At 43.6% G+C, this 13,794-nt stretch overlaps 1 protein-coding gene across 50 annotated transcripts in view; it reads left to right on the plus strand.

Moving 5' to 3' along the window:
* The window catches only part of SORBS1 (sorbin and SH3 domain containing 1), a 219,639-nt gene that overhangs the window by 94,094 nt on the left and 111,751 nt on the right, over window positions 1-13,794 (plus strand). For all 50 annotated transcript variants that reach the window (XM_070561241.1, XM_070561261.1, XM_070561250.1 and 47 more), the window contains 2 exons: window positions 9,729-9,783; window positions 12,509-12,577. In XM_070561241.1, the coding sequence (XP_070417342.1) occupies window positions 9,774-9,783; window positions 12,509-12,577 (79 nt within the window). In that variant the 5' untranslated portion in view covers window positions 9,729-9,773. The remainder of the gene's footprint in view (window positions 1-9,728; window positions 9,784-12,508; window positions 12,578-13,794) is intronic.

A 13,794-nucleotide genomic window follows, 5' to 3' on the forward strand; every position in this document is an offset into this window, starting at 1 on the left:
TTTTTACTGAATGGAACTTCTGTTCCCGCATTCCTGAGCATGGTATGGGCCTGTACTGCAGATGTCTATGTGATATATGATGTGGTAAATACGTAGCCTTAGGAATTTTGTGGTTTAAAAGAGAAGTTGAGAGGGAACTGTGGATCGTCTGTAAGCGTGGACACCTTTCCTGCCATATCAAATGCACCCTTCTTTCCCTTTCTCAAGCTCTAACAGACCCCTTTTCAGCTTTGTAAGACTTTTTTCAGCCACACACAGTAACTTCTTAGTCTCCTTTACCTATATTGTGGCCTCTGGCCCAAGCTGGACTCTCCTGAGAATTCAAAACGCTTTCCTTCGTGCTCTCTCTACAGGTAGACGTTGTATGGTTCTGCTCCGGAGGAAAGGCGTCATCCATATCCTGGGCTTGCCTTTGTTAGTTTGAGGTGATGTGTTTACAACTGGAACAAAGCTAAGACGTTTTGCTTTTATCTAATGAATTTGGGAATCTGCCCTTGTTTGACTGATCCAGCTTGTCTCAGTGGAGCTTTCCAAATGTACTGGATGCTGCAATTAGACAGGTTTTTTTTTTGGTTCTGTAGACACAGCCATATTTGGGAAACACAAATGGGCCAGTTTTTGTATTTAAGTCTTGTCCTGGTTAACAATGCATATTTAAGAAACTTTGTGTGCCCCGAGTTGTACATATAAAGAGTTTGAGAAGGAGCTCAGAGCTCTGGAATGCCATGAAGTCTTGTTAGGAGCGGGGAATTGGCAGGGAGCAGGCCTAGGGATCATGGGGTATTGTGTGCATTGTCACCTGGCAGCCCCTGCTGACTATTTTAAGATGAAACGTTTTGATGCAATTGCTTCTTTAGGAAATCTGGCTGAATGTTCTAGTTGCTTTATTGCCCGCCTTGTCCTCATAAGGAGCCGTGGGGGAGTACTTTGGCTTCATTAAACAAAAGCAATCACTGGCGATTAATGTTGGAATTCCACATTTGGGGTATTTGCTATTAGGCCTGTGGAAGATTGCATTATGTGGGGCTGCCATGTTCTAATGGACAAGATTGTTAGTGCCATTTTTTTCAGCTTGTCTCCTAGAATTTTCTCTTGAAAATTCTAAAGGTTACACAATTGTATGTCAATGCCAGGTTTGAGCTAAAAAACAATTACCTTTTATTAAAAAAGAAATGTATTATAACCACATTATAAACAGTTTGAAAAATGGAAATAAAATTTAAAAATTACCTGTAATTCCACACTACCACATCATTATTAGAATTTGGGCATATTTCCTTTCAAATATACGCATGTGTTTATTTTTTACGTAATTACACTCACAATGTCACACGGACCTACACCCTGCTTTATTCACCTAATCCTATGATAAGTCTTTTCCCATGTTTTGGGATTTATGTAATCACTATTTTCATAACTGTTCAATAGTCCACCCAGGGGGTATGTCGCCATGTAATTGGTCCCCATCACTGAACACTGGAGTGTTTCTAGGTTTTCATTATTGTTAATAAAGCTGTGGTCAGTGTCTGTCTGTGTAGGTTTGTTGTCATTTTGGGGTTCGTTCTTTGAGCTAGATTCCCCTAAAACACAAAGGGGTTGAGGTGAATAACTCTTGATGTTTTATGCTGAAAATGGTGATGACAATTCAGTGTCACTCGCTGTGTAGGAAAATGTCAGTGTCTTTGCATTTGTCCACATTGAGTGTTAGTGTTTTTAAATTTGTGGACTAATTTAACACGTAGAAAAAATGGTTAGTCATTATTTGAATCTTTTTTTGTTGTTTTTTGAACTAATCAGGTCAAGTGAACATTTTCCCATAGATTTGTTTATTATTTGCATTTTTTTCTTCTGGGAATTATTTCTTAATGTCTGTTTAATTTTTTTTCTTGGGAATAAGTATGGGTACACTGTAAAATAAAGATATTAACCCTCTCAATTATGTTTGCTGCAAACCATGCATTTTAAAACATAGATAATATATGATTACATTTTTATCTCCTAAATTCTTTTGTCTGAGGTGCAAATAATATTGCATTTATAAGACTTCAATCTATTTTTGGGCTGTATTTTTTTTGTTAATAATTTTCTTGGCAGAGTCAACTTTGTTGATTTAGTGGCTCTGTTTAAGTATAAAAGATAAATGATTGCAGATTTATTGGTAGTTCACTTTCTAGCTCAGGATCTGACCCTGCTCTGGCATGGGCCTACAGTGAGAGTGTGACGATTTTAGTGGGAGCCTGGGCGTAGGATTTCTGAATTCTGTGATTATAAATAGGTCTTATTAAAATGAGCTTCTTATCATCATACCTTTTTTTTTTTTTTTTTTGGTGAGGAAGATTGGCTCTGAGTTGACATCTGTTGCCAGTTGTTCTCTTTTTGCTTGAGCAGCCTTGAGCTAACATCTGTGCCCATCTTCCTCTATTTTTGTATGTGGGTCGCTGCCACAGCATGGCTTGATGAGTGGTGTAGGTCTGTGCCTGGGATCCAAACCCATGAACCTGGGCTACTGAAGCAGAGTGTGTCGAACTTAACCACGCTGTCACTGGGTTGGCCCCTTATTATCATGACTTTTAATAGGAATTAAAAACAAAACTAAACCAAAATAAAAACCTTTAGTTTTTGTTGGGCAAGTGGATCTGACTACTGGGGTTGGCCTTAAAGTTTGGGTTGATGAGGGAAAGGGCGTTCATGGAAAGTGACAGATTAAAGACTTGGAAATGCGATATCTTGTTCAGGATTCAGTAGGAATGACAAATATGGGGCATGTGGTGTTTAGGGCTTATTAAGGACATGGGGAAATGAGACTGTAAAAGTAATTGGGATCTCATCTTACAGGGTCTTATGGTATGTAAGGAATTTGGACTTGAATTTTTAGGCCAGTGTTTCCCAAAGTAGTGATGTTTGAGGTAATTTTAGAAGGTATGTCATTGAACATTTGGAAATTTTAGTATTTATTCGTTCCTTGATTCTCTCTCTCGTGCAGAATTTATTCCTTTTCTTTCTGTACTCCTGTAACATTATGTCAGACTTCTAGCAGAAGGGATTCCCATTATATTCTATTTAGATGGGACCTGTCTGTCACTCTATAGCACTGTGATGGCCTCAAAGACAGCAGCTGTCTGATTCACGTTGGTCATCTCTGGGCCAAGCGCTATCTTGGGTGCGTAGTAGGTGCTAAAGAAACGCTCTTTGAATGGGATCATCAGGCCTGTGTTTTAGATACAGGATTCTTTCCTGGGAGGTTCACTGCCTTTTTCCTTTTGCCCTGTACTGCCCAGCCAACCCCTTAGAGCTTATAGGGACCCCGTGGATTTTTTTTCCCCATTGAAATTGGACCCAGGAACTCTTTCACTGCTAAAGTCAGAACTTGGCAGTACATGGGCTATAGGGTGATTCTGAAACTTATCAGGCCATTGTAATGGTCTAGGAATGAGGTGATGGGATAGAATGGTGAGTGTGAGGGTGGAAAAGCAGAGGTGGCTGGGATGCATGAGTCATGAAGATGGAAGAATTGACAAGATTAGGCAACTTATCAGGTGTGGAGTGGAGGCGGGTGGCAAAGGAAAGAGAAGGCGGTGTACTCAGATGTGTGCAAGGGACAGAGGCTGACTCCACCAGTGTTAATTGGGTGCTTGCTCTATGCTAGGCACCATACTAGGTGTTAGGATACAGAGATGAGCAAGAAGACCCTGCCCTGCTGGAAGGTGCTCACTGTGTAGTGTGCTTGGTGTATGAGGCCTGATTGGAGGAGCAGAGACCGGGAAGGCAAGGTGGGGAGAGATGAGTAATGGACTCGGCTGGTTCTTATAGCTGATTATCAGGACTTTGCATTGTTTGGTGAGTAACGGGGTGATGTGGAAAGATTCTAAAGGGAAAATGACCCTGTCCAGTCTGTGCATTGGCTGTGGAGGGCAGATTCTCATCTGGAATTCAGTATCCATTGCCCAGAGGCCAAAGGCTGAGGGGGCTCTGAGCAAGCAGAAGAGGGATAGGAGGGAAAGGGGGCTCAGTAGAAGAGTGAAAAAGCAAGACAAAGGGAGACTTTCTTTGAATCCAACTAATAAGGGAGTGGGTTTTTGGTTTATGAACTTTTTGTTTTGTTTTGCTTTTTTTGTAGCCACAGAACCCATTTATCCAAGGGAAGCTCAGGAAATATAAATGAATGAAATCGCTGAAAGCACTGCTACCCGGGTTGAAGTGAAAGCTGGGGAGTGGGTGTGTTCCCCCACAGCAGCCAGAAGGGGCTCATGGAACCTCCTTTCAATACAGGTGGAAAAACTATGAAAATGGACTAGGTAACCTGCGTGGATCCTTCTGGTTCTAATATTCCAGATGAAATCCCCAAGGAAGTGTGTAGTTAGGAATGAGGACCCAGCTCAGGGCCCCTCTAGCTCTTAAACTCCTAGAAGAACCACAGAGGCCCTGTTCTAGAAGGAGGATCTTCATGGCCCAAGATAAACCAGCCCACAGTGACACTTAGAAATCAGGACCAGAAAGTGTGTGTGGGAGGAGGAAGGAGTTAACTGTCTTGAATTCAGTGGAAAGGTCACTGAGGCCCCGACCAGTGCAGAAACTGTTGGGTTTGGCCATGTGTGTGCACTGGAAACCTTTCTGAAGGCCATTTCAGATAATTGGTTAGAACGGAAACCACGTTGGAGGGACTCCAGGAGGAAATGAGAGGACATGGGGGATGGCCTTTGTGATGTGTTTTCCTATTGCTCCCTCTCCAGAACCATCGGTCTTTTCACTGAAACCTTGTGCTTGTTGTTTCTGAGCCCCCAGCATGTCGTGGGATTCCAGACCAAAGTTAATGTCAGGGTCAAGTTTATCCTAACTTCCTCCCCTTGAAAGGAAGTGTCAGCGACTCAATGTTTATCCTTTGTGGCTTTATTAAGAGCCTTCTGCACCCTCTCCAATAATGTAGAGAGTGCATTTGAAGAGAAATGGAACTAATAGAGATTGAGAAGAAGATGAGCTGTCAAAAAATTGGAGAGATGTGGCTTTGCTGGTGGATCAGCAAAATATAAAGCAATAAGGCCAAGCACTTATTCTTGGGTTTTGTGAGCTGTCCCTATTTTTTTCAAGCCATTTGAAGAGCTGAAAATACATCAGATCAGGCCCCAGATTGTAGAGTATAACCAGGGTTTGGTCGGAGTAGGGAGCTAGCTTCCTTTTAACTGACTATAGTGAAGTTAAGGAAGTTCCTGGTTCTCTTGAAGATACGACTCCAAAGTTAGACTCTGAAGGCTAGATAAAGATAAGAGCAAAGTTCATGACTGAGCACCCACTGTGTGCTCAGTCCTGAGGATGACACAGTGTCTCCCATCCAGAAACTTATGATGCTTATGATTGTGTGTGTGTGTGTGTGTGTGTGTGTGTGTGTATGTATGTGGGGGTAAGCTATGGAGAAGATGGAGCATGCTGTGTGAGAGGTCAACCAAAGCCTCATTCTCTTCCAAGAACTTTTGCTGGACCTCGAATTCATTTTTACAGATAAACTCGATTCTTCCCTATTCGCATATCCCTGAACCATCCATATAAGGACCTTCTTTCCTTCCCCAGTAAACAACCCATATTTAGTTACTGGATCCCATTTCAGCTGGAAGCGTGAGTGTAACTTTTGCTTTTTAGTTATTATTCACTCTGTCATCAAGACTTATCTCAGAATTATAGGGTCGTGGAATTAGGGAGGAATTAGGGAGGGACCATGCCGAACTGTTAATTATCTGGATGAATTCTTTACAAGTCTGGCTACTTCACATCTTGTTCTTCTGGTGGAATGTTTGTGTTGATGCTGTTGTGCTTTGACCAAGTATGGTAGATCCCAAACAGCCCAAGGGATGGAATGGTAGCTTGACCCTACCTGGCCCACCCAAGCTGTGACACTTTGTAGGTTCCTGCAACCCTCTGGGGCATAGCTGCCCACTTGCACCTGTCTGGTTTTGCCACTAGATGGCACAGTTCATCTTTTTGGCTTTTACCCAAAGGTGCCTGCCTCCTTTGGAGGCTACCTATGGGACACATTCCGAAGATGTACCATCATGTTCTCAACCAAATCAAGCTCTTTACAGCTTAGTTTTTAAACAAATATTGTGTCAGAGGTTTCTATATAAAAAAACCCTCATGTTCTACATATGATTGTAATAGCTTGTACTGTTTCTAAATAAACTGCAGGGACTAGATTATGACTGTCAAGCTTTCAGCTTTCTTCTGGGTAGGCTCAGTTTGTGCAGCTTCCTGTTCATATCCCTGCGTTTCTGACTCAGAGCTCTTCAGGTTGTAGAGACAAAACCATTTGCTGAGCCACTTGAGATTCAGATCTGGCCGGCCCCACTTCAGGAGAGAGGAATGAAGTTTCTCCTCTTCAGATGAAACCTTTGAGATTCCCTCCTCTGTCTCACCTTGTGCTGGTTGAGATTCTTGGGTTGCAGATGACCAGAAACTGCCTCTGGTTAACTCAAACTGGGGAAGGATTTATTGGCAAGAGTCTTGGGTAGTTCACGGAGTTTATGGGAGGCTGGGGAACTGCGTTCAGAGCAGGGGTAGGAATTCAAGGAGGCTGACTTGGCTGGAATCAGCGCCAAAATCAGACCCTGGAATAGTCTGGATAGGATGTCGCTGCTGTCGCCACCACTGGCGAAAACTGGACACTGGGCACCGTCCTTGGCACAGCTGCTACTGCCACCCTTGCTGCAGTTTTTATTTTATTTTAAACTGCCCCCTATTTCCTGTGTCGCCTGCTGCAGATTCAAACAATCACCAAGTAAGAGCATGCAATAGAACCCACTGCTCAAAAAGCCTGTGTGTGCAGAGCTGGTACTCACCTATGCCTTGTCATTGTCACCTGCTTCTGTCATACTAGTTCCTAAAATATTGAAACAGTGTCCTACCACCCTGAGCCCTTTCTCCTTCCGTCTTCTTACAATCCAACCACTAAATGGTTGTCACCTGGTATGGGGAGGGGCCTCCTAGAGAATGCTACAACTGGCGTCTACTCTGGTTGGTGGACATTTGTGGCAAAATGATGGTTGGTATTTTAGATGTTATCCCTGACTATTTGTACTTTAGATCAGTTTGTAAGAAATAGTGGGACTGACAGTTAGAAATTACTAGTGTCTATATTGAGAAATATAAAATGTGCAAAGGGCTAACCACAGATGACAGTGATTACTCATCAGGTGTAAGTTGAGGCATCATCCTTTTTGTGTGATTCATGACACTGCCATTCATCTCTTCCCCAGCCTAAGAATGCCATTGTGATACGTACTTATTTGTAAAATTAAGATGGGGCCGGCCCAGTGGCTCAGCGGTTAAGTGCGCACGTTCCGCTTTTCAGTGGCCCGGGGTTCGCCGGTTCAGATCCCAGGTGCGGACATGGCACTGCTTGGCAAGCCATGCTGTGGCAGGTGTCCCACATATAAAGTAGAGGAAGATGGGCACGGATGTTAGCTCAGGGTCAGTCTTCCTCAGCAAAAAGAGGAGGATTGGCAGTAGTTAGCTCAGGGCTAATCATCCTCAAAAAAACAGATGGATTAGACTAATCTATACAGAGGGAATTGGTAAATGATTTATGGAGTGTTATTACAATGAAATATTATACATCCATTAAAATGATAGCTATGATGACTATGTAAAAATCCAGAAAACTGTTTATGAAATATTTAATTTAAAAATTAGAGCACAAAGCTATCCAGACATTATGTTTACAACTATGTAAATACTATTTATGCAGATAAAGGTTAGAAAGGACTGTAAAGAAAGAAAAATACTCTCTGTTAAGATAGCTTCATGGTTGAATCAAAAACATTTCTTCAGTCATGTTTTTAAAAGTTGAGTTAATAAAACCTTAACATCATTATTTTAAAAATGAAAATGTTTGGATGATATCACAACAACCCTTTTGGTCCTGGGAGGCCAACTGAGGGATCATAAAACTAGGATTGGAAACCAGTGGGGCGTACAGAACACAGCAGGTTGCGCTCCTTAACTGAACGAACAAATGTTTCCATAGCTTAGAGAACTATCTGAGAGGGCTGTTGAAGGTCACGCATAGTCTCAGGTGTATTTGACAGTGACAGAGCAAAGTTACTGTGGATTTGGGCTGCATAGGACTTAGAATGATTTCCTTTTTGCCCTTAGAATTCTACTTGGTCGGTTCCAAGGACAATGACCGAGCAAGGCAGTAGCCCAGTGCCCGGCTTCAGTGCATTTAAAAGGAAACTGAAGCGTCTCCTTGTGCCGACCCTCAGAGCACACGTTGACCTTCTTATTACAGAATTCAGGAGCCAGGGTGTGGTTTCTTCTACATCACTGCTTCTCACACGTTAAAGTGCACAGGGACCAGTTGTGGATCTTGTTAAAGGGCAGATTCCAATTTCATTGGTGTGGGGTCACGTCTGAGTTTCTGCATTTTTAATAAGCTCTCAGCTGATGCCGCTGGTCTGGGGACCACACTTTAAACAGCAGGTTCTACAGATCCTGAAGACTTGCTTTTTGATTGTCCTTCCGATGTGTTCAACTAGACCTTGCTGTTCAAAATATGTGCAAAACCTGTCCTTTGAAAATTACAAAACGTTGCTGAGGGAAAGAAGACTTGCATGAAGGGAGACAGAGTCTATTCCCGTGAACTGGAGAATTCAATAGTGTTAAAATGTTAATTTTACACAGATTGATCTCTAGATTCAACATGATCCCAATCAAAATTCCAGCAGACTTTTTTTGCTTTTGGTAGAAATCGATGGTTCTAAGCTTTATGTGAAAATACAGAGGATCTAGAAGAGCCAAAATGGTTTTGAAAAAGAATGAAGTTGGAAGACTCACACTACCTGATTTCAAGACATATTAGAAAGACGAGTTACTGGATAAGGACAGATGAATGGAACAGAATAAAATCCAGAAATAGATCCACACATATGTGGCCAGCTGCTAAATTGTTATGTTAAGTGAGAGAAGCCAGGAGCGCAAGATTGTATCACTATACCACCATTTATATAAAATTCTAGAAGAGGTAGTGACAGGAAGCAGATCAGTGGTTACTGGGGACTCAGGAATGACTGTATTGAATGAGAGGGTTTCCACTTACATATCAGTGGTGCGTAAATGGATGCGTTCCCACCTCAAGGCGTAGAGTGCAGTGCCCAGGCACCTGGGCCTTCATGTCAGGCTGGTGGGGCTCCAGTATCAACAAAGCCACAGAGGCAGGCAAGCTGTTCGCCTCTCTGTGCCTCAGTTTCCTCATCTGTGTAAACATAGTGTCAGTGCTTACCTTGTGGGGTTGTCGTGAAGATCAAATAAATTAATGTATTTAAAGCATCTAGAACATTTCTTTGTGCATAATAAACTATATGTTATTATTGTTAACCTCCGGTAATCAGTTTGTGTTGTGATTTTACCAATTCTCATAAACTTTGGTTCCTTCCTTCACCCTCTCCCTGACTCATGTGCACTCATGTAACTTGAGGTTTTTCATAGAAGGTTAGAGCTGGAGGAGATCTTGGATAGTGTCTAAACTGAGGGTGGGTGACAAAACTGAGGCCGAGGAGGTTGAGTGACGTGCCCAAGGTTGTGTTAGTTTGTAGCCGACCAAGAACCAGAAGTCTGGCCGCGTGACTCCTGGTTCAGCTGTTTTGTCAAGGGTCCTAAAGGGTGTTTGCATTTTTAATGGGAACCATAGGGATTTATCTTGAACCTGCCGTTCATCAATTCCATTGTGTGCTGTTTTTCTGCAGAGCAGTTCAGAGCCCTAGTTGCAGAAAACTTGTCCTGTCACCACCATGAGCTCTGGTAAGTCATTTAAAACCTGTTTTTCTTGACAAATTTATAAAACTGGGCAGTTTATCCAGATTTCCCACTTACTCTGAAGGCCCCAACTGCATTTCGTTTTTTATTTTTTGAGACCTGGGTAGGCCCCAGAGCTTTGTTGTAAATTGTCATCACCATCATCATCTTCATTATTAATGACTTGTTGAGTACCTACTATGTGTCAAGAACTGTGCTATACACTTTACATGCACTATGCCCTAATGTTCATAATAGCTCCTTTTACCTCTACTTTTTAGCCACTTTATTGAAATAACATTGGCATGCAATAAACTGTGGATATTTTAAGTATACAATTTGGTATGTGTTGACATGTGTGTACACTTCGGTGGCATTTCTTAATCTGAGTGCTTGCAGCAAAAGTAAGCAAATCAACCATAATTGCCCCGGGGTGTGAGCTTATCTTACTTCCTTTGTCCAGACTGGTAGGGCACTTTGCTCATCCTTTTGCTGTACCTTTGGTAGTAACAATCAAGACCTCAACAAATGACCAGTTTTGAGTATTTTTAGCTTAGAGCTGAGGTGGAAGCATGGGCTACGGAAGATAGAGAAGGGAACAGCTCCCTGCTCAGTGTGAAGCCAGGACCTGTTAGCTTTCTAGTTTAGAATTCGAGGCAGAGAAGTTTCCATCTGGAGATTTAGGTCCACTGTGGCTGCTGGGCTTGCCCTGGAGCCTCCCCGAGACCTGTGATCTAAATAGGGGCAGGAGATGACCCAGTGGATGTCTCAATCACGGGTCTCTCCATCCTGCATTATCTTCAGCGTGTATCAGAGACTCCTGTAGATTAAAAAAAAGCCTTTCCATTTATTGGCTTACACTGTCCTTTTAGCCAAATCCTCAACTGTGCAGGATAGGGTGTGCTTAGGACCAACGAGGGCTCCAGTGGAACAGTCCAGGGCCACAACGTGGCTTCCTCACCTGCCAACTAACTGTGTGGCCTTAAGCCTGTGGTGGGCTCTTCTCTGCCTTCTCCTCTGTAAAATGGACGTCATAAAAGGGCCAACTCACCAAGATTTTGTGAGGATTAAATGAGGCAGTGCCTCTAAAGTACTAAGTACTATGCCCAGGACATGGCTGGTGTTCCAGCCGGGGGGTTATGAGCTCAGATTTCCTCTTTGCGAGGAGGGGGACGTGGCTTGTCCCCAATTCTTTGAGCACTTTTGCTGTATGTAAAGAGGCTACTCACCTTCTTTTCCCCTATGACCAAGTAGACTTGGGTACTGCCAGTAGCTCCTGCTTTGTAGCTTGTTGTTGTTTGTTTGGCCTTTTGTTTTTGTCATTTAAAACAGACCAGGGCCTTTTTTTTTTTTAACTTTTACCTGCAACCTAAAGTTTCTTGCTCTTCTAATATCAGAGTTAGTCTAAACTGGCCTTGCCGTTCCTGGCATGAATGAAGGTGAAGAAGTAGATGGAGAGGCGGGCAGGAGGGGGAGGGTGTGGAAATGCCTGTGGGACTTTTCCCCGAGTTCTTCCTCTTGGGCGTGGAGCTGGAAGGAGGCATTTCATACCAAAAAATCTAGACCCTTTGGCCCGATAATTCCACTCTTGGGAATTTCTATCTTAATTTGAAGAAAACAAAACCATTACTGCCTTGAAGGTGGGAATGAGTAGGTTCATTGTGTATGTTTACTCGATGGAATATTATGCCACCATTAAAAATGATCATTAGGAAGAAAGCAACTAGGTAGAAAGCATTTGTTTTAACCTTTGGTGGAAAGTGCAGCATGAAAATGATGAATTCTTTTTATTCTGTTTGGATTGGGCTGACAGCCATCGGGGGAAGTGCTTTTCTTGCGTTGTCTCCCTTCATTCTCCTGGCAAACCCACAAAGGTGGGCAAGGTTTACCACCCATTCTGTGGACAGGGAAACCAGAGCCCTGAGGGCTTAATGATTTGTCTGGGATCACGCAGCTAGTGTGTGGTGGAGCTGAGGCAGACCCAGGCAACGGGACACCAACACGCTGTGCAGAGACTTGAGTCTGAGGTGATGGAATTATTTTTCAAAAATTCTTCAAGTTTAACTATGTTTGATTAAAAGAAAAAAAAAGGGCAAAGGAAGGACATGATCTGGGCCTGATGGAAGCCCAGAGTCTGCCCTGATGCTGGCTTGGGGAGGCCTGAAGCGAGGTCTACAGTCCTGGAGAAGAGACGGTCACAAGGACAGGTGTGTGCGGAAGGGGTAGTCAAAGAAAGAACAGGTGGGGTGATGGAGGCTGTGATGTTTCTTTTACTTGGATTTCTGACCTTCTTCTTCTGACCTTCCATCCATCCCAGGAATGTAGGTGCAGGGGAGACTTTGGCGTCTGGAGAATTAGCCGGCATCTGGAGGTGGACTGGGGCCAGTGAGCAGGACAGAGCCTGTGGGGTGGTGTCAGGAGGGCCAGGCTGCTGGTGGGGAGGGGTGGTGCCTCTCCTCCTGTCTGGATCCAGGGGCGTCCAGGCTGGCCTGTCCCTATGGTTTATGTCAGGGCGGCTGATTGTTAAGAGCCAAGGTGGGGTGACATTGTCTCAGCCACATGAGCTATGGGGATTTGGGACAGGGCTTCAGTCCCAGAATTTGAGGAAACAGAATATATATAAACCATTTTATATAGAACGTATCTGGGTTATACAGAGAGACTATATGTAAACTCAGTAAATGGAGACACATATCGCAAGCTGTGTGCTCTTTTTCTTTCTTTTTTTCAGAATGTGACGTTGGTGCTTCTAAAGCCGTGGTGAATGGGTTGGCCCCAGGCAGCAATGGGCAGGACAAAGGTAAGGCTCTTGAAGAGAAGCCTGGCTGGGTACTGGAAAGTGTTTCTAGGAGTGGAGTATGTCCGGCCTGGGCCACCTGCCTGGTGGGAACAATCACTGGTCTAATCAGGCCATGAACTGGAGACCTGTTTCCCAGACTGACCTTCTGAGACTGTGAGCATGTTCTTGTATCTCGTGAGTCTGAGGCTGCTGTTTCCCACTGGGAGGTGACGTATTAAAAACTGTCTCTTGGGGCTGGCCCCGTGGCCGAGTGGTTAAGTTCGCGCGCTCCGCTGCAGGCGGCCCAGTGTTTCGTTGGTTCGAATCCTGGGCGCGGACATGGCACTGCTCATCAAACCATGCTGAGGCAGCGTCCCACATGCCACAACTAGAAGGACCCACAACGAAGAATATACAACTATGTACCAGGGGGCTTTGGGGAGAAAAAGGGAAAAATAAATAAATAAATAAATAAATCTTTAAAAAAAAAAAAAAACTGTCTCTAGCTCACAGGATGCTGCGAATGACAGATCAAATACACAGACCAAGGTACGCCTTGTGCGCGTGGCATTTATCAGCCTGATGTCTCCCTTACCTGGCATTTCACCTTCACCTGTAATAAATAGTGACATGTTCACGGTCCTGACCCTGAGGCAAGAGCCTAAATTGCTGAAATAAATTATTTCAGTGGCATTAGTTTGACCTGAATTCTCTCATATTTTTAGTTTTTAAAAATTTGAGGACAAAAGATTTAAGTGTGAAATGGATGATGGATAAGGTGACCTTTGAGGTCCCGTTTGCCCCGTATTCTCTCATCCTGAATGTCTCAACGTGGCTGCCCAAGTACCCAGGCCGCAGGGCTTCCCGTGCCACCTTTGCAGTGTGGTGTGAGTTGGCGTGATGAGATATGGGTTGAGACCTGGTTCTGCTGCTCACAAACACATGTCTTGGGAGGTCCTTAGTCTTCATGATTGTGAGTTCCCGTATCTAGAAAATGAGGGAATTTGATAATCTGCAGTGTTTTTTCCTGTTTCAAATTCTGAGTTCCAGTGTTTCTATCAGTGCTCACCCCATTAAATTTTATGGTATCAAGGAGGGAGGGCAAAAGTCCTGTCACTGGGCATTTTAGTCAAAATGCACCATCTCTCAAAGAATCATTTCAGAGAGTTTGGCATGTTTGACCTTTGTTTGTAGTTTCCATCTCATTCTCCCATGTATTCCTTTAGAGACAGGGCAAA

Source organism: Equus przewalskii, chromosome 1, assembly GCF_037783145.1.
Source record: "Equus przewalskii isolate Varuska chromosome 1, EquPr2, whole genome shotgun sequence".
NCBI classification, from domain to species: domain Eukaryota; kingdom Metazoa; phylum Chordata; class Mammalia; order Perissodactyla; family Equidae; genus Equus; species Equus przewalskii.